At 44.1% G+C, this 20,434-nt stretch overlaps 1 protein-coding gene across 3 annotated transcripts in view; it reads left to right on the top strand.

Moving 5' to 3' along the window:
* SEC24D (SEC24 homolog D, COPII coat complex component) overlaps positions 1 to 20,434 on the top strand; it is a 75,669-nt gene that overhangs the window by 29,257 nt on the left and 25,978 nt on the right. For all 3 annotated transcript variants that reach the window (XM_033134483.1, XM_033134484.1, XM_033134482.1), the window contains 3 exons: positions 8,895 to 9,033; positions 12,054 to 12,169; positions 19,259 to 19,383. In XM_033134483.1, the coding sequence (XP_032990374.1) occupies positions 8,895 to 9,033; positions 12,054 to 12,169; positions 19,259 to 19,383 (380 nt within the window). The remainder of the gene's footprint in view (positions 1 to 8,894; positions 9,034 to 12,053; positions 12,170 to 19,258; positions 19,384 to 20,434) is intronic.

Below are 20,434 nucleotides of genomic sequence, written 5' to 3'. Positions count from 1 at the left end.
AGTTCGCATAAGAAGCTTTAGCTATGTTTGCATAAATGTGTAGCTTCCATAGGTGTCTACTCTGAAAAGCGGGATGATAATTTGATCTGTTCTACTTATTTACAGCATCAGTTTTATAATTGTATTAGGTTGGTACAAAAGTAATTGCAGGTTAAAAACAATTGCAAAAACTGCACTTTTGCACGAACCTAATATAATCACACCTGGATTTAGGCATTTTCCAGTTGTCTTGTACACCATAGTCTGGGCGATAACATACTGTGATTTGATAGGATAGTTTATAAGCATTGTCCATTTTTATGAAGGACTCTTAATTGATGTATTCTACCATATTCCAACAAGCATTTAGTTCAACAGATACTTAGCGTTCCCCCAGTGTGTGCCGGACACTGTTCTTGGTGCTGAGATGTGTCAGTGAACAGACGAGCTCTCTGCCCTCAGTCTCGTGGAGCTGGCATCTCAGCAGAGGCAAGACAGGGAGAGATGAGGAGACAGTCCCCTGCTGGAAGGAGGACAGAAAGGCTTTGGATGAGACGGGTAGTGGGGCAGCCCAATTGAGGAGGTGTCACCTAAGTAAAGACTTGAGTCCTGCACAGAGGAAAGTATTTAGAGGGTGTTTTTTTGGCTGTTTCAAGAAGTGAAATAAATGGAAGATTTGGCCAGAGAGACAAAGGGAGTTTGCTGTCTAGGCTTATTATTTTAACCCTTTCATCTTTAAAGTGGAGTATTTTACAACTTTCCCTTGAGAAACAGAAAAGTGCTGTTTGGAGGAAACAAACTGGATTCATGGAGTTTTTAAGTCTAAAACGTATTTCATCACATGACATCGTGCGTTCTTACAGCAGTTAAATTTGTCTTCTGCGAGTGGCCTACGCTTAGACAACAAACTATCATTCTCCCTTAGGGGTAGAAGATAAACTGTAATAGGTCAATGTTTAAAAGACGTGGGAAAATATCTTTCAACTATAAAATTGCTGACTATCATAGCTCCTTGAGAGGGAGCGTCTGACTCAGAAGTTTCCAGCATCTGTTCAGCAAGAACAGTGGTGCTGATCTTTGCAAGCATACCCCTAACCTGAATGCCTGCATCAGCACATCCCGAGGTGAACAGTCCATGCTTTGCTTAGGAACCATTTATAATCATTTATAATTCAGGACCTAGAGCTGCCATTCAGTATCTGATGTTCCACTGCTCCCTTCACTGCACCGATAATGATTTTCCCTTTTGAAACTATGGGGCTGTCACCAGGGACGGCCCTTTCACAGGGGTAAGCGCACAGTCCGCTTTGACTGTCCCACTGAATGGCCCTCCTGCAGAAAGACCACAGATGGATCTGCTTCGAGACACTCATTCCAAGAGAGGACTCTCCCGGTGTACTTATTTGTATATATTTCTGTATATTTTGGGATGAACTTAGCAGGTTAGCATTTATCACACACGACCTGATCTTCTGTGGTGAAAGAACAGATACTGTCAAGTGCACATGTGACTCCTGTTTTCTCCTTCTTCCTTCACTTATTTTTCATTCAGACTTCTTTTATGCTTCAGTTTTCTCCTTCTTTCCTCTGTCCTTCGTATCATCCAATAAATATTCGTTGAGCATTTACTGTGTAATTTAGGCCACCTTTGCTGTTGAGGAGCAAATCTTTGTGGAAATTTAATTTAAAAGCTAGAACTAATATTCAGACATCTTTTGACTCTATTTTTAAAAGAGTTTTATGAATTGAGTAAAATGTAGGAGATGATACAACAAACAGAAATTCCAAAAATCCCTCATGGTAATTGTAACACATATGATAGAATTTACTAATTTATAAGCAGCTTTCCAAGCCAATACCAAATGTACCATTTTCCCAAAGATACCATTTTAGCTTACTGAATGGTGAAATCTCCTATCTTCTGTCAGAATTGTTGCGGGGCAGTAATAACTAGTTAGATGGGGAGGGTGGGGAGAGACAGAGACAGAGAGATGGGGGGGGAGAAGAGGGGAAGGGAGGGGAGAGAGAGAGACACCTAGCCAGTCTGGACCTACTAGCCTACCTGGCTCTGAAGGTCCTTCACAGGTCACTCCACCCCTTTTCTTTCTCTTGTCTCAGCTGGACGAGGCTCCTTGCCTACTAGCCACCGTCACACCCCACGCTTTTCTTCCAGTGTTAGCTGTTCTCACTGAAATTGTCTGTCTCTGTCAGTCAGTGGAAATACACCTCCTCATAACGACCCAGCTCTTCCTTGAAAGGGCCCTTTATTTATACCCCGTCACAAGCGATTTCTTCCTTTATTTGTGCCTTTGGCTTTAGCACCTACTGTGAACTGCCCTGGGCTTACGGCAGTAAATTGTGGGTACCTGGTAGATGTTTTGTTCATTCATTCTAAAACTATTGGCTGCCCACTCTGTCAGGTACTGTGCTATAGGAGACCCAACAACAAAAGGTAGACATGCAGAGCACGGATCTGAGGAGCGAGTGGTGATGGCCGCTGTCAGGCACAAGGTGGTGTGGGGACACGCGGCTGAAGTGGCGGTGCCCACCCTCGGGCCACACAGACCTGTCCCACTTCAGACAAGGTCTCTTAGAAGCAGCCTGGAGGACAGAGTGGCGCCCTTCTCCTGCAGCAGGACGGGGAGGGAAAGGAAATAGTAGGTGGGTGCTGGTCATTTAGAGGAGGGTCCAGGGCGTTCCTGTCTGAGAATTTTTATTTTCTTTGTGAACGATGAGGCAGAATTACCTGCTGAGGGAGGTGGAAGGAGAACTTACTTGGAGGATAAAACGAGATTGAACATGTAGAAAGTAGCTCCTGTACAGAGAGAGAAAAGACAGGAGAACTTAGTGGTTGGTTAGTGGGAGCACCGAGGGCTCAGGGCTGGACTGCGGGTCCCGGCAGCTTTGTCTGGAACGCAGTGCTTTTCTGCAGAAGCAATCCGCAGCCGAGAGGGTAAGTCGGGGGCCAGTGAAGGAGAATTCAGGGTACAGCTCTGCAGCTGAGTGCACAAGTCCCCTCTGCCACTGACCTTCCACTCCCTCTGAGCACGTGGATGGGAATTTCCAGTCCCAGTGTTGTTAGCGTCTCCCCGTCAAGGTGAGATTTTATGTAAATGAAAGCATTGTAAACTACGAATCATGCAGGTGATAGTTATGGTCTTACAAATATTATAAGGTAGAATTAGTAAAAGTTTTCCGGATTTTTCAATGCTGGATAGACAAAAATACCCCCAAACCAAAAAAGACTAATTTCCAAATTAAAGAGATGTTCTCTAGAAATAGTTATAACAAGAATAAATAGACTCTAACAGTAGTTTTAAAAAGAAAAAAATTGAAGATAATCTCTCAAGTGCTACACTAGCAAGAGCTTAATGTTTCTGGAAATGTAAAAACATAAAGTTTTAGGTTTACAAGGGCCAATAAAAACATCCTTGAAAGTATAAAATATATTCTTAGAATCAATACAGTACATTGGGTGTTTTATTGTCAGGCCCCGTTTCTGTTTAGAAGATACATAACATGATTTTTAAAAGGTATTCAGAAAATAGTATTCTTTCAGGCCATGCTTGTTATTTTAAACAGTCTGACAAAATAGCACTGCTGTTTGGAAGACATGTGTACAGTGACTAGCTGATCACCCTTATGTTTTCTGTGCATCGAGGCTGATGGAGTGTCATACATGGCAAAGCTAAAAATAGAAAGCACACAAGGCTGCTGCGTGGTCTCTTTCCTGTGGAAATGTGGAGCAAGTGCACTTGGTACCGACTCTTCATTTGAGCTTCTGGGCACAGTCCTCTGGGAATCGGACTCCACTCGTCCACAGCATGCATAGCGGTCTGAAAGTTTAGCAATTTTAAAGGGTAGTTGTTCATCACAGGTTCTGGATTCTCTTTTCTACTTAGATCCCCCAATTAATCCAAATTACCGGCTGACCCCTTCCTGAGACAGATGCAAACGCTAAGCAGAACTCCGGCCACAGAGGGAGCTGCAGGCTGGGGTTGCGTTTGGCAGGGTGAGGCCATTTGCTACCAGCGGTGTGCGTTTGCGCTGATTTACTGGGGTTAACCGGATGTTGAACAGGGTCCTCTGCGAGCTGGAGGACCGGGTCACAGTTTGGCAGGTGGTCTTGATGTAACTCTGATCTGATTTAGAAACCATGGTTGGCAAAAATTCCTCTCCCATTGCCAGTTATGCTTTAGCTGAGATGTTTCCTCAGGCACTCAGCGAAGTAGAAGAATATTGGGCGTGTGGGGATGACAATGTAGTCCAGGAACATGTACCTTCCTGGAGACTTCTAATGAAGGAAAAAAGGGAAGAGAAGTATACTCTGAAAATGGAAAATAAGAAAATTTCCAAAAGTAGTAAGCCAGTCTGAAAAGATGGGGGCAAGTTGATGGTGAAAGCGAGTTTGTGTGCGTGTATTGAAGCTTAGGGAAGCTCGGGGCTGAAAACTGAGGAGCTGGTAGGGGGGCAAATGGTTCTCGAAAAGAAAGGGGTGCACTGACAGTTTTCACCCAGCGGCATCCTGGACATGGGAAGGTTTCCGTTCCTAAGTCAGGCTGTTCCTGCATCTCAGATTTGGCCCGTCTGTCTTGCCCCTCCCTCCATCCACACGGTTGCCTGTGACCTGTGTTCCAACAGGAAGGTGAGTGTTCACCTTGGGAAACCATTTCTCCATCACGGTACCGCGGAGCGCCTCTGCTTCGTCAGTTTGCACTTGAACGTGAATGTGCAAAGCAGAACTTGGCAGCCAAGCACCGGCCTCCCCAGGCCCTTCACTTCCCAGGCTGTTGGAGTTTGTCACCAGCTGTACTCAGGGACAGTCTTCCCACAAGCCCCCTGTTTTCCTGCATTTGCCACATTCTGTCATTTCTATACAAGTTATGCTTAAAATAGCTTGTATTATAGTTTAATCTCATTTTGTTTCACCCAGAATATTTCTTAACCACTATTAAAGTTTTTTCAAGAAAAGTATAGGTTTCTTAATTTTGTGATTGTAACAGCTGACATTAAATTCAGTTAAATGTGATTAGAGTTACAAAAAATGAATATGGCATAATTATCTTGACTCTTTTATTACTTACGAAGAAATTGTGTTATTTTAATTTTTAGTTGCACAGCGCCACCTACCGGACCTGTGTTAATGTATTCTTCAGCTGTCCAGGTCTGAGACAATCAGCTTCTAGTAAGAAACTTAATTGACTTCTGTTATTCATCAGTTTTCTAAAGCAGAGCGGATGTATCAGCTTCTAGTAAGATACTTAGTTGCCTTGTTATTCATCAGTTTTCTAAAGCAGAGCCGATGTATCAGCTTCTAGAAAGATACTTAGTTGCCTTCTGTTATTCATCAGTTTTCTAAAGCAGAGATGATGTAGGGAGGCTGGCATATTCAGACTTTGCTTAGTTACATAGTTGCCAAAACAAAAATACATGGGTTACAGACTATAAAAATCCTCCATGCCAGATCTTCTTAGGTTGTGCTTTATTTATTTATTTTTTTTGAGCATTTACTTTTGCTTTGGAAATACCGTCTGTGAATAGCCTTTTAAGTTTAAGAGAACTTTTATTAGTGATGATTTCCCAAGTATTCTTTCTACTCCTACCTTGAGCTTTTAATTGCATCTTTGCGTCCTAGTTTTTTTTTAATGTCTTTCTACCCACTAGACAATAGTCCCAGACCTGACTATACAAGTGTTGAAAGTTACCTGAGAGCATGGCAGGAAGACTTGGGAAACTAATAATATATTAAAATAAGAAAAGTTTATAAACTGCGTTAGTAGTGCCAAAGACTTACTTGATACAGCTTGTTGTCTACTCCTTCACATGGAAAAATAACCAAAAGTGTTCTGTTTTGTTTTTAAGTCACTTACTTCATTTTCACACTGAACCCAATTTCTCTGTGAATTATATTCTTGCTTGTGGACTGCATGGAGTTTTCACATGCACAAAAGAGAGAGACACTTTATTCAATTAAAGCCCCTAATTTAAAATCAGTACCAGTATAGTATTTGGCACAGCCCTAGTCATCTAAAAATACAAGCAGACACCTCAGCTGTCATTGTCCTGCCTCTTGTTTCCTCAGCTTGCCCGTCACTTTCATGTTGTGTAACTCACGCCACACGGGACCAGAACCACGTCTCGCCCGAGGACAGTTTGGGGCCAGTGTCTCCATTCCTTCCCTTTTCAATTTAAGAGAATAACAGAAAAGAAAGAGCAAGCAGGAAAACACTAGAAGCCAAAGAGTAAAGCACATTTATAAGCAAAATTATGAAAATAAAACACTTTGGGGGGGGGGTAGTTTTGGGGAAGAAAATAGATTTTTTTTTTTTTTGAAAAAGCTATATACACACAAGTTGAACTCAGAAAAAAAGTGAGCTTTGCTATGTATGAGCTCATGCCCACTACTGTGGAACAGACATCTGGAGAGAGCAAAGAAAAACCTCTGATGGTTTTCAGCGGGGCCTGAGAGATAAAACAAGATGGTGTAATTTTACCCTTGTCTGGTTGCCCACAAGGAAATGTAAACAGTTAAAAAGCTTTTAACATTCTTTGCTGTCACCTCAATTGTCTGAAGACCTCACTTACCTATCTATCACCCCATTTCCAACAGAGTGAAGATAGAAAAAAACGTGAGTGTGCTTAACAGCAGTCATCGTTCGACTCCAGTTTCTCACTAGACTTTTCAGTTCTGCAAGTTGGAATCTGCCAGAACTAGAGCGTTAGGTGTTAGTTGCTGACAATTTCACAGTAACTTTAGGCTGGGCCTGCCTGTGAGTAAATCATATCAGTATGAATAAGGTCAATTTTCCTTGCATTGCGTCTGCTTTGTCTAGCGGATCCTTGCATCGTGTTTTGTTCCTGAAAGTCGTCAGGGCATTGATGATTGTCTTTGAACTCTGAGAAAAGTAGACTTGACCGGAGTACATTCCAATTGCAGACTTTCTGCCCAGGTTAACTCTTGAAAGCGTCTCTTGATCTCAGTGGTTGAAGTTGTAAGAAAGACAGCAACCAAAGGCATAACTGATTATCAGAATTGGACCAAGAAAAAGCACCGCTATCATTGTTTTTGCTGTCTTTGACTTCCTACTCTAATTCTCCATCCGCTGTCCTAATCCGCTGTCTCCATCGTTGTACCTACATCTTTTTGTGGTTTCCCTCTCGTCCCCTCAGATCATGTTCTTCTCATTACCTGCTAAAGAGGATACACATTTGTCATTTCATGGATTTCCAACAAAAAGCTTGTATAGAAAAATGTTCTATACATCAATATTCGAATATGTATATTTAAATCAAATTCCTAGATTGTATCAAAAAAATCTGCAAGGTAGATTCCCTGCCTTAGGTCATTTTTACAATAACACTTTCCAGTAACAAGTTGGCTAATTTAAAGGTTGTATAAATAAATGCCTTAGAAACCCCAGCCTATCGCAGCCTAACGAATGATAACTCTCCTATTAAATATACTCCCTCCTGAGCCGAGTAGGTTTATGAGAGGAAGGGCTGTTTTGTGTAGATGGATGACAACAGTTACCATTTACCCAGTGATTTGTTCCAGGCATCGTGCTCCGCACTGCGCATGAATTTTCATTGAATCCTCATCACAACCCTACCAGTGGCACAGAGCCCTGCCCGTGCTGGGAGCAGAAGAGACCACGCATGTCATGTGCAGGTCCAAGGCGTTTCTGGGCTCCTGGGGGCCAGACGTGCAGGAGAGAGCAGTGCAGAGGCAGTAAGGGGTGAGGGGGTGATTCTGGATTTTTTTTAAAAAATTCTACCCCTGGTTCTTTTATGTATTATACTAAACCTGTCTTTTGTTTGTTTGTTTGTCTAATTTGTTTTGTTTTCCTGCTCTGAGACCTCACAACTCCTTTCTGAAACCTCAGCAGAGGATAGGTTTTCATACTGAACACCTGGGCTGGAACAAGCACTACATCTCAGTTTTCTCAGATGAGCAGGAAACGGCTGTCCAAACCCCCTCATTGCTACCTCCTTCCTTCTCTGCTAGGAAGCAGCCTGCTTTATGCACCTCTTATTCTTTAAAGGAAAATGTAGCTGAAGTGCCAAACCCTGTCATTCCCAGTCTTTTCTAGAAATGTTATCTTTAAGGAGATTTATAAAAACAAGAAGAGTCTTTGTGGTTTTATTCTGAAAGCCTGTGGTGCTGAGAAACAAGGTGGACTTGTAACGCTGAGCTTTTCCACTTTCAAGCTGTAAATAAAAGACGGGTAACAGTTTCATGCATGTTTATGAGGAAGAAGCAGTTGAAATATTTATTTTTTTAGTTCTAGCAAAGCACGAGCAGCCTGCCACACTGAGAGTACTTTATGAAACATTTTGTCGACACTGAGACTACTTTTTGAAACATTTTGTCGTGTCAGGAACAGGCAGGGCGGCCTCTGCCTAAGTGAGTGAACATTGCTGCACAGGCCTCAGGTACCTGCATTTTGGAAGTAACTTTGTATACTTTGTATACTTTGATGGCACTTTCTAAAGGGCTATAAAACTAGAGCTTTTAAAATCAGACCCAATTCAATTCTTTCTTTACCGTCAATGAACAACCTTAGCAAACTGTGTGATACAAGGTGTTCAGCCTTGATACAAGGCCCTTTTCAGCCTGAGCTTTGGTACTCAGACCATCACTGTCTTCACGCACATATAGGTAAATATGCACGCCCACATGTGCATGAACACACATACGTGCTTAGAAGTGAGGTGCCAATTTAAATTCATTTTGCCTGGGTGTTGCTCTGAACCCCGAGGTATCAAGAGAGGCTTCCTTACTCTCTGGGCGAATGCTGAGCGTTAAGCGGTCCTTGATGTGTGCCTCAGAAGACTTTCCAGATCGTCCCGTGGGAACTGTGCAATCCCTAGAAACCCGGTCCCCAGCTCTCTCTCTCTTTGCTTGCTTCCCGCAGACGCCCCTGTACTTGGTGAATCACGGAGAGACTGGGCCCGTCAGGTGCAACAGGTGCAAGGCTTACATGTGCCCGTTCATGCAGTTCATGGAGGGCGGACGGCGCTACCAGTGCGGGTTCTGCAGCTGTGTCAACGACGGTGAGTGCCAGACCAGGCCGCCGCGGGAGCGCCTCAGAATGCAACCATGACCCTTCCTCGCTTAGGAAAACGCCCTGATGCCCTGGGTTCACACACCTGAGTGTTTCCTCAGCACTGATGAGTTCCCATTCCAGAATAATTCAGAGGACTGAGCCTTTGTGGAAATGAACTGTGGAAATGAAATGCTCTGCTTTTGAGTTTTATAAGGAACAGAGCAACTTCCACGTGGGGCTCACGCATTTATATCGCGCAGAGGGGCTTCGATGTTGCAAACAAGCCATTTTCTGGTGGCTTGCTTTCCAGGGAAATTACAAAGAAGAACCTTCTGTTATCTATGTGTTATCTATGTTTATCTATGTTCACAGATGATAAACGAGATCTTTCCTCATTCCTCTGAATTATTCTTAAATGTGAGCTCATCAATGTTTAGGAAAAGCTAAGGTATAACCAAGGATTTTAACATGTATATTAGATTTCCCCCCTCCAAAATAAAACATTCATACAAGGGACTTCCCCAGATTCACTGTATTTTTCAACTCCATTCCAGTGTGAATTCACCAATGTTGGAAAACTCTGCAAGCTTGCTAAAAGCACTTCCATTTATTATATTTATAACATGTCTGTATTTTTAATTCTTTGGAGTTCAAGCACATGCTCAGGCTGAGAACATTTCCACATTCATTGACATTTACAGAGTTTTTCTAGAACCATGTGATGACTTTGAGAGCAGGAGTTTTCTGTCTCCCTGCGGTAGCTGTGGCATCTACCTACTCAGGACACACTGCACGTACCGTGGGACCCCGTCCTGCCACCTCCCCACCATTGCTGCTCTTTCTAAGGAAGGTCTTGCTCCTTCTCTCATTTGGACAAAATCTGCAACCAAATCCGTGGCTCCACAGTCCTGGGACCTGGATTTCAGGAACCTGTGGCAGTTCACTTCCTGTGCTTTAGTTTGGGGGGAAAGGTCAGGAGGAGGCAGACACCCCCCAGAAGCAGTTTGGTGAATGTGTCCCCCAGGGTCGCCAGCTCTTCAGTGTCTTCACTCAGGCCCTCGGCTTCCTTAGGAAAGTGATTAGAAATTGACCGAGGACCTATCCACTTAGGACATCCGAGACTTTCAGTTTGGGGTGCACTCCCCGGATAAACACCCCAAGTGTCCGCTTAAAGAAACCACTCAGAGCTCTTGTGTCTCTAACAACAAGTCCCGCCCTCAGGTACCCACTCTCAGCAGGTGCCATGTCATTTTCCAATAGGCTTGTTCACACTGGGCTCAAACAGTTGTCCCCGCAGGAAGGCGGACTGCCTCAGAGTCACATGGATGCTTAACATTCTCCATTGAGGGCTAAAGAAGGGCAGAGGTTTGTTGAGTTAGAGAACCCAGCAGGCTTGGTTACAGGGTTCCACTCTGTTCCCTTCAAAGTGTCCAGAGGCTAAAGTGTGGGGAGCACATGAGGCCAGAAGACATGCAGGAGACAGGTGTCACATGGCAGCATGTAATTTATGGGGTGACTTGAAATTTGATTTATAAAACATGATAGATAGTATTAATTGCAAACAAATATGAAATTAGTTCATTTTAAATAGAAACTTTTTCACATATCACATGCAGATGTGTAAATGAAAATGAATTATAGGAACTATGTAGAAATCACTGCAGCGTACACCCTAAGACAGCCAGTGCAGCATCCTCTAGCTCAGGGGTGTCCAAACTGCGGCCCACAATCCATTTTTTATTGGCCCGCAGCAAATTCCAAAAATATATTTAGTTTACTTAAATAAACCAGGTGAGGCAATACGTACTTCACCTCGAGTGAGTGGCCCGGCTGTTTGTGTATTTTACCGCATATGGCCCTTGGTGAAAACCGTTGAAGAAAGTTTGGACACCCCTGTTCTAGCTCATCTGAAGGTCACAAAATTGCAGTTAAGGCCCTTGTAGCTTACTTAGCTCAGCTGAGACTCAGTGTCCCACTTCCATGATCTCTCAAGACATGTAATTTCCCAGCTCAGACATCCATATATACATACGAATCTTATAAAACTTGTTTAAAAAGAAGTGGCCACAGCCTGGTAAGGAGCTAGGAAGACCATGCCTCAGTGACACCTTTTTAAGTCCAGCTGAGGGAACAGTCCCGTAGGAATCCATGTGTTAGTTCACAGCTGAAGATGAAGAGTCCTGAGTTGTTGGTTTTAAAGCAAAAGGCACTACTTGTGTGGCTTCACAAATGAAAGTGCTGTTCTTTATGAAATGCCTAAAACCAGAGCACTGTCGGGTATCCTGAGTCCTGCTGCTGTCAGTGGTTCAGTAGCCAGCCCTCTGACTCTCCAGGCCCCGGGATGCGTTTGCACAGATGCCAGGCCTTATTTGTGCAAGTGTTCAGTGTGTGACTCATGGGCGTTCCTGTGCTGTTGGGTGGCTTCCCAGTCTTTGCCAGAACTAACCTTCTGAGACGTTTCAGGCAAATTAAGGGTTCCTCAGCTGAGCTCTCAGTGGTGTAGTCTTTCCCTAATACAGTAATCCTGTCCACTCTGAAGCCCAGACATTCAGGTTGCTGTGCAAACCCCCCGGGCTGAAGACAGCTCTTAATTAAAAGATAATAAATATTGCAGATCATAGAGAAGTTCAAATAACCAATGTATATTTCTGTTAGGTGTATTGAAAATGGAAATGGTTAGAAAAGCCAGAATTCATTTTAAAAGAGCTAACTAGATAGGGACAATTAAATGTTGGTTGTGATACCTTAAGAGCACCAGTCTTTTTTTCCTATGTCTTCACAATGGTCCAAATCATAAATGTTCTTTGTCATCTGTAACCTGTAGAAGGGTCACGAAGAGTTTTTAGAAAACCCTTGTTCTTTCCAAAACATGCTTTTTAGATACTGGATATTTATAATATATTATATTCCAGCTTTAAAATACTTTTTTTCTCATACTCCTTTCCTCCCACAATAAATTTTGAAAACTTATTCAATTGTCTGGGTTATGAAAACAAAAGATTTCCTCTTCTGTTTTGTTTCTGTTAGTCCCACCGTTCTATTTCCAACATCTGGACCACGTTGGAAGGAGATTGGACCACTATGAGAAGCCGGAGCTGTCTCTGGGATCTTACGAGTATGTTGCGACTTTGGATTACTGCAGAGTAAGTGTTCCCAGGACTTCAAGTGTTTGCACACTGAAGTCAAATACAAGGGAAGAACTTTCATATGTAAAGAACTGACTCTTAATTTGCTAACAGACAGTTTTGGTGGTGCCATGGGGATATAGAAATGCCTTTTGGGCTGTTAACATGATGAAAGAGCCAAACCACCCACTGCAGTGATCATTTTTAAAAACTAAAATGTGGTGCCAGAAATAGAAAACAATAATTTAATTTTCATGTTCCTACCATGTAGAACATGCTGGATTCTTCTTTTTTTCATTAAAGATTATTGGGGTGACATTGTTAGTAAAGTTACATAGGTTTCAGGTGTACTATTCTGTAATACAGCATCTATACATCACATTGTGCGTTCACCACCCAGAGTCAGATCTCCTTCCGTGCTGGGTTCTTAATGCTGCTTCTGCCTTGTTTTGTCAGTCATCTCAGAACAACTTCACTTCTAGGGCAGAAGCTCAGCCAATATGGTCAGTAGGACTAGTGGCGTGTTTCTGTACCTGCCTTCTCTTCTCGCGATGTCACCAGAGTGGTGGAAGGCCCTCAGAAGCTCCCTGAGACTGTCTTAGCAGCCTGGGATGCTGTCCCCGGCTTTCCTGTGCTCTAAGATGTAGCCACGAGACTCCCACCGCTCCCTTCCTCTAAAGTAGGAAATGCAAAACTTTCAGTTTCCTTAGAACACCGTTAACTGTTGGACCCCAGGCTACCACCTCAGCGCTCTGCTCATTTGTACAAAACTCTTCCCCTGCTCTGAGCTCACCTCTCCCTTCTAGTCCATGCTTCTGTGTTCCAGCCGGACAGGCCCCACCTGGCGGACGTTGGCTTGCTCTCTAAGCCCTGGCTGGGATTGTTTTGTGTGTGCGTGCATGCGCATGTGTGCGTGCACGTGTGTGAATGCATGTGTGCACGCGTGTGTGCGCCTACAACTTCTCTGACTTCACTATGTTCACTATGGTAGTTATTTACTAAATCTTCTGCTTTTTTACATACAAATTTCGTAGAATTTTCCTGTATTTGCTTCAACAGTTCTCCCCATGGGTTTTAAATCTTCTTACATGGCTTCCCTCTGCATAGACCCTGCTATTCTTGGGGACAGGCATCTTGTCCTAGCTGACTTCGTGGCATCTGCCAGTGCCTGGCACAGGGGGGCAGTTGGTCGGTGTGTGTGAAATGAGTGAGTGAGTGAAGCTGCAGGTCTGTGAGTGTCCCCAGGCCTGGCTGTGTCCCTTTTCCAGTTTCATGGTGACATCGTGCAGGGCTTTACAATTCTTCACTAATTTAAAGAGATCGTCTCGGGGATCAGTTCAGGTGTCGGCTTATAGCTGAACTACCATGTAGAGACGACGCAGCAGGGTCATTCTGACTTATTTCTTCACTTTCCCTTCCAAAGATGAATGCCTGCTAGGGCCCAGTTCTCAGAAAATGGCCTTTGGCCCACCGGGTTCTTTCATAGATGTTTGCTAGGAGACCAGTCCACATACTGGGTATCAATTGCAAAGAATGTTTTTCTTAACTAGAAGTTTTTTCAATTAGTTGGGTTTTTTTCAATTAACGTAATTTTGCATTTATTGTAATGTTTTCTATGATTTTTTTTTACTACCTTGCATAGAACTAGTTATTAAAGGTTAGTGCTTTATTAGTTTAAAACGTTATAACATTTGAACATAGTTTGGGAAACATTTTTTGTACAAATGCTTTTAGGCAAAAAGCATGTCTTCAAGTACTGATTACTTTGGGACAGTTTGTTCCTTACTGCCATTGACTAAAGCAGAATGATTGGGGAAAACATAAACATTCTAATTAAATGTGATAAAGCCATCGTAACTGGGGATGGAAATTTATTCCCTCATCTTTGCAACCGGAGCACAACCCTAGCTATGCCCTGAGTTCCCGGTTCTCTTCCAAAAGGCTACATTATCTTGATGTTATGTTTTTTTTCAGTGGAAACTTAGGCAGAGAGTCAGCTCTGTTTCTGGGAACAAAAGTCTCAGTATCTTTAAATTCTGCTATCTGGATATGTTCCAGATGTCTAATTGATGGGAAATCTCGCCCAGCAGGCAAGGAACCAAATAAAATTTGTACATTTTGAAGAGGTTTTTGTAAGCTTAATCTTCCTTTTATTATTCCAAGTGAGGTTCATAATGAAAGATACTACAAATATCTTTAAATTTAATTGTAATTTAAAATGTAAATAAAGTATAATAATTAGCTGCCTTGGGGATTTAGGTGATGAAAAAGAGCTTATTTAATTTGTACATGTATTTTTTAATACCATACAAACTTAAAGAATTACAAAATTGCGTTTCTCCCTATTCATTTTGGTTTATCTTGTTAGCAACTTTAGATATGAAGATGGACGTTTATTGAACATTAAGGATGTGTGGTGCTCTGTACTAACTGCCTCCTGTGTATTGTATCATTCAGTTCTCACCGTGAACCCACGTGCTGAGTGCCACCATTATATGGGGCCCCTGAGGCTTAGAGAGCGTAAGCACCAGCCCCAGGTCGTACATAGAGTGATGGAGCCAGAAGGAACACAGGGTCTGTACAACCGCAGAACCCCTAGTCTCTATCAGTACTCTGTGTATAGGTAGACAAGCGTTTAGGGAACCAGCATGAAGTTTCCTGGAAAAAAAGCCCCCCAGCTATTACGTACCTGAGAGATTTTCACTCATAAGTTTACGGAATATATCTGCATATACAAATGAACCTGAAAGGAAAAATCTCACTCCAAACCAGCCTTTTCTAGATAAAAATGTTTTTCCACTTAATTTTAATTCACTTTGACATTTACCGGGTACCTAAATGTCCAAGGCACATGGCTTTGTGCTGGGAGAGACACCCAAATTAGCAAGACAGTGAACCTGATCTCACGGTACTTACCATGTGTAGACCTGATAAGAGAAGTATATAATAATGACACAGACCCCAGTATTAGTTCTGTAAATGCCGAAGCAGTAGAATGATCCAAGTGCTAGAAGAAAACAGAGAAGTGGTAACTTACGGTTTGGAGGATTGGGAAGGAGTCAGGAAGTGACGTTTGGTTGGACCCTGAGCAGGGGTGGACATGTGGGGAGCAGAGCCTGGATGGTGAGCAGAGGCTGAGGCCGACTCAGCGAGGTGTCTGCAGCTCACTCAGCTTAGGTCGGGCTGGGTGGGCGTCCTGGGAGAGGGACGTGGGCTGCCACGGGGCCGGGGTCACTGCAGAGGGCAGCTCCCCTTCCTACAAATACATTCAAAGTCAAATATTTTTAAAAATCCTGTGCCAAACAAAACACTTTTCTGGCCAAATCTTGGCCCGGGGCCCCTGGACTGTCACTTGTGGGTAGGAAGGAAATGTTTTGAAAATGGCAAGAACTTAAATTTGTTGGAGGAACGTGTACTGGGAAGTACTGGGAAGTGAAGCTGGGAATGCGTTTTGAGACACAGACTCTCCTTTTGTTTTGCACTGGGTTTGACATCAAATCTTTGATCTCTTTGGTATTTATAGTCTGTCAGATGAGTGTTACGGGGTGTTGAATGCCAGCCCTCGGAAGGGTCTGTGTTACTTCAGAAGCCGTGAGCCCACGTCGGCGAAGGTGGGCTTGTTCCAGCCCCCTCACCCAGTTGGTCCGGCCCTGAGCTCTCGGCCCCCTGCTGCTCTCTGTGGGAGGAGTCTCTGCCCTCGGAGGCAGTGCCCTGGGGTCTTGACTGTGCCCCAGACCGGTGATTCCCACCGCAGCCTTCACAGTGAGAGGAGAGGCTGGAGGCGGGCGGCGGGACAAGTTCATGCCATCCAAGCAAGAGAAAAGGATGGTGACGTAACACTTCATCAAAAGATGAACAATAGAATGGCCATGTGACCCATCAATTCCACTTCTGGGCGGACAGCCCACAATAATTGAAAGTGGAGTCTCAAAGAGAGGTTTGCACACCCCTGTTCGTGACAGCATTATTCACAGTGGCCAACGGGGCAGCAACCCAGGTGTCCTGGGTGGAGGACAGATAAACAAAGTGGCACATGCTTACAGTGGAGTTATTTAGCCTGGAAAAGGATGGCCGGTCTGACACGTGCCACAGCAGGGATGGCTGTTAAGGACATCGTGCGAAGGGAAATAAGCCAGTCACAGGAAAGACAGATACTGTATGATTCTACTTATATGAAGTGCCTAGACAAGTCAGCTTCGTAGAGACAGACTATAGAAATGTAGAATGGTCGTTACCAGGGGCTGAAGAGAGCCCCTGAAGAGAGTTACCAGGGGCTGATGCGATGGCATGGCGTCGTTTCATGGGGACAAGATAAAAGGGTCCTAGAGATGGATGGATGGTGGTGGTTGTACAGCAGTGTGAATGGACTTACCTCCACTGCACTGTCACTTAGGCATGGTTTAGATGGTACGATTTATATCATGTGCATTTTACTACAATTAAAGATAACTTGAAAAGAGAGAAAACCAGGGTCTGAATTTGGGTACCGGGACTAGAGAAGCCACAAAAGACTTGACAGGGACCCAGCTGTGGATGGTCAGGGTGATGGACAGTTCTACAGAGGGGGGTTTCAAACCCGGAGTATTTTAGAGCATCCTGTCTTCTGTAAGTTTCTTACAGAAAAGAGCCGTGCAGTGGGAGACTGTTGTCGTAGCTTCTCAATTTTTGAGTGTAAGGTGCTGGCAGAACCTGCACGTGGAGATGAGCTTTGGTTAGTTAGATGCTGGTCTGGAGCTCAGAAGAGGCCATGATGAGAGGGAATTTGAGGATTTGCTGGTTAAAACTGAGTAAGTGAATGAGATGTCTGTGATGGAGCTCGTGGGAAGAAGAGAGAAGAGGGTGTTCTTTACAGGAAGATAAGGAAATGAGAAACAGAAGCAGAAGACAGGGAAGCTGGAGAGGAAGTGACACCGCAGTGCCTTGGCAGCTGAAAAAAGTGAAAGTGGTCTGCCATGCCTAAAATTGCAGGGATAAAAGAGATTTAGGATGAGAGTTGGACTTTATTCCAAGTTCCTGCAGTTTGCAATCAGGACGTCTGTGATCATTAAGATAGCAGTTTCCGTAATGTGTCATTGAAAACCAGGCTTATACATAGTCCATACGTGTTAAATTTGGCTGTACAAAGCAAGCTGGATTGAATGGGTAGAGTAATAGATTAAGGAAGCCAGTGAGGAAGCCATTACAGATTCTAGGCACAAGATGACAAAGTTCCAGATGGACAAGAGTGGGGATGGGGTAAAACCACGTGAAAGAGGCATTCTGAAAGAATAAACAAGTGGGGATCAGTGGTCGAAAGAAGGAATCAAATCATGTTTGAAGCCTTTGAGTTAGTGTGTGGTGATGTTATTGATAGAGAAAGAGAGGTGGGAAGAGAATGTCATTTAGAGGAAAGGTGGATTCGTTTTTCACACGTAGGAAACAAGCTGCAGTGACACTTCCATAGGAATGTATAGGTTGGAGATAACGCAGACGCTCAGTGGGGAGCTGGTAATGTGGAGGACACATGACATGGTGAGGCGCAGCTGGGAGGGTTACGACATGGTGAGGCGCTGCTGGGAGGGCACACGACATGGTGAGGAGCAGCTGGGAGGGCGCATGGCATGGTGAGGTGCAGCTGGGAGGGCACACGACATGGTGAGGTGCAGCTGGGAGGGCACACGACATGGTGAGGAGCAGCTGGGAGGGCACATGGCATGGTGAGGTGCAGCTGGGAGGGCACACGACATGGTGAGGAGCAGCTGGGAGGGCGCATGGCATGGTGAGGTGCAGCTGGGAGGGCACACGACATGGTGAGGTGCAGCTGGGAGGGCACACGACATGGTGAGGAGCAGCTGGGAGGGCGCATGGCATGGTGAGGTGCAGCTGGGAGGGCACACGACATGGTGAGGAGCAGCTGGGAGGGTCACAGAGAAGTGTGAGTCTAAGGGTGGGAATGATTGGTGTTTTCATCTGATACAAACCAGCGTAAGTCTGTGGTACAAATAGATTAGGTGGGAATTAGGAATGATTTGCAATAAAGACTGCTCACACAGACAAGCAGTAGAGTTCTTTCACTTCTTTGTTGGTCAGATTTTGGAAGTGGCAAAGCACTGAAGTTTCCAGGTTGATCATTTTAAGTCCTGTAATTTTTTTTTCTTATTTCAAGTGAAGGACTTTTATTAGAAGAATGCTATATCTAGTCTTGTAGTGGTTATAGAATGAGTCAGAACGACGATTTGAAGATATTCTCACCTAATTTTACAATTGTAACAATTAAAATGCAATTTTATTTTAGAACATCTTTGTCATTATAAAGTTAAAGTGAAACTAGTCCTAACTCTTTATTCTCTTGTGTGAGTCACTTAAGTTGTTTGCCTGTGGCTTTCTTTTCTAAATATTTTGTAAGATCGAACTGGAGAATCACTTCCTAAGATCTGGTTGGACGCCAGCAAAATAAGGGACCAACAGTTACAAAGCATTTATGTAGCAGCTGTTTTATGTTATAGTGATTATTTTAAGTAGAGAAAAGGCCACGTAGTCCATGTTTTACCATAAATATGTTAGAAATAGGTAAGTAACAATACTGCCCTACCTTTTTAAGGTACACAATTATATTTTGGTATGTAATTTCCTATCTTTAAAACTGAAAAAGCTTATCAAGGAAGAGATTGAAAGTAGCAGTTTCAAGTTAATGAAGTTTTAGTATAGTTTTAAAAACAAGCACTGATTATTGTACGTCCTCTTTTTTGGCACAATTTGTCAGGGATCCCGACACATTTCTTCCTATATGGCAGCGAGCTAGGAGCAAGGCGGCCACCAGACCACCCCACCCTTGGGCAACTGTAGGAGTGAGGTCTTTGGACCTTCACAGATGGGAACCTTCACTGCCAGATACTGTGAAGCTGTCTGAGGCAGTAGTGGGACCCAGGCGACACCCCGGGAGAGAAACAGCCTTTATCATTTTGCAGCATCAGAGACTGTGGTCTGGACAATGATTTCATCCCATGTTCTGTCCTAAATATTAAATGAGACATCTGATGGCCTTCAAGAGTTTCCGAGTGTTTTAATTTGATTATGAAATGTACATGCTGTGTAATTACTCTCTGTGCTCTGTCTGCTTTCCTGTAGAAGAACAAGCCTCCCAACCCTCCCGCCTTCATCTTCATGATCGATGTTTCGTACAGTAACATCAAGAACGGTCTCGTGAAGCTTATATGTGAGGAGCTGAAGACTGTGCTGGAGAAACTGCCCAAGTAAGGGGAGCGCCGCGCTGTGTGTGACTTCCACAGTGTTGCCGGATGCATGGGTTGGCCAGAAAACGGGCCGAATGGCCCCTTGGTGTCTTTTGCTAATGAGGACATGGGGTGACTGTTTAGACACCTGACCGCACCAGTCTTAGAGTCCTTAAAGTGTCAGAATGCTTTTTTGTAGAAGAAACCAACTGCCGAAGAGTGGTGCAATGTAGACAGCCTTCAAGATACTGTGTAGACCCTAAGGAGAGTCCCCAGTGTGGTGGAGGAGACTTGGGGAGTCCGTTGTTCGTTTGCAAAAGTGTTGATTTTCTAGTGGAAGTGGGTAGTTGCCAGGCATGTAGAGTTCTAGGGGATGCCAGGAAACGGAACTGTTGTCACACACAGACACGTGGCTTTATCACCAGAGTCCCTCTTGCCCTTAGGAGGCGCTGTCTGACCCCTTGCAGCTTGGCTGCCTCTGCCTCTGTGACTTAATGGCTAATCACTTTCCTTACCACTGCAGAAAGGGAAGGTGCAGGGGCATTTTAGCAAAGGTAGCTGTTTTCCGGTGTACAAATGAGCTGTTTAGGGTGGGACTGGCATCTAGTAAGAAGACTCGGGAGCAGGGAAAATGACTTCCTTCGTGAGAGGAAAACATGCTTAAGGAAATAGGCTGAGAAAGCGAGAGTCTGCACTGGTGTCCACAGCTGCCGCCCTCGCTGTCTGTCTCCTGAACACAGCAGTCTCTGTCTGCACTGGGACGTGACGGGGGCGCCTTGCCACAGCCCTCAGGGCTCCCCAGGTCCTCGCATGCAAAGCAGATGAGGGACTGTGCAGGAATCATTTTGTTTGTACCCATGAAGCTGAAGTCATAATATTCCCGAAGATGGTTTGGAGAAGCAGTAGGGGATGTTTAACAAACACTGAGATGCTTTCAGACTGAATTCTAGCATGAAGAGTGAGGTAGCAGCAAGCTGAAGACGGGGCTTAAGGAAGGAATCTGGTGACTGCTGCTAACTAGTTTGTGTTACCTGTTTCTCGGGGCGACTCAAGAAGTGTGGACTTTGCGCTG

The sequence above is a fragment of the Rhinolophus ferrumequinum genome, chromosome 18 (assembly GCF_004115265.2).
Source record: "Rhinolophus ferrumequinum isolate MPI-CBG mRhiFer1 chromosome 18, mRhiFer1_v1.p, whole genome shotgun sequence".
In the NCBI taxonomy this organism is placed as follows: Eukaryota; Metazoa; Chordata; class Mammalia; order Chiroptera; family Rhinolophidae; genus Rhinolophus; species Rhinolophus ferrumequinum.
This window is presented reverse-complemented; position numbering and strand designations above follow the sequence as displayed.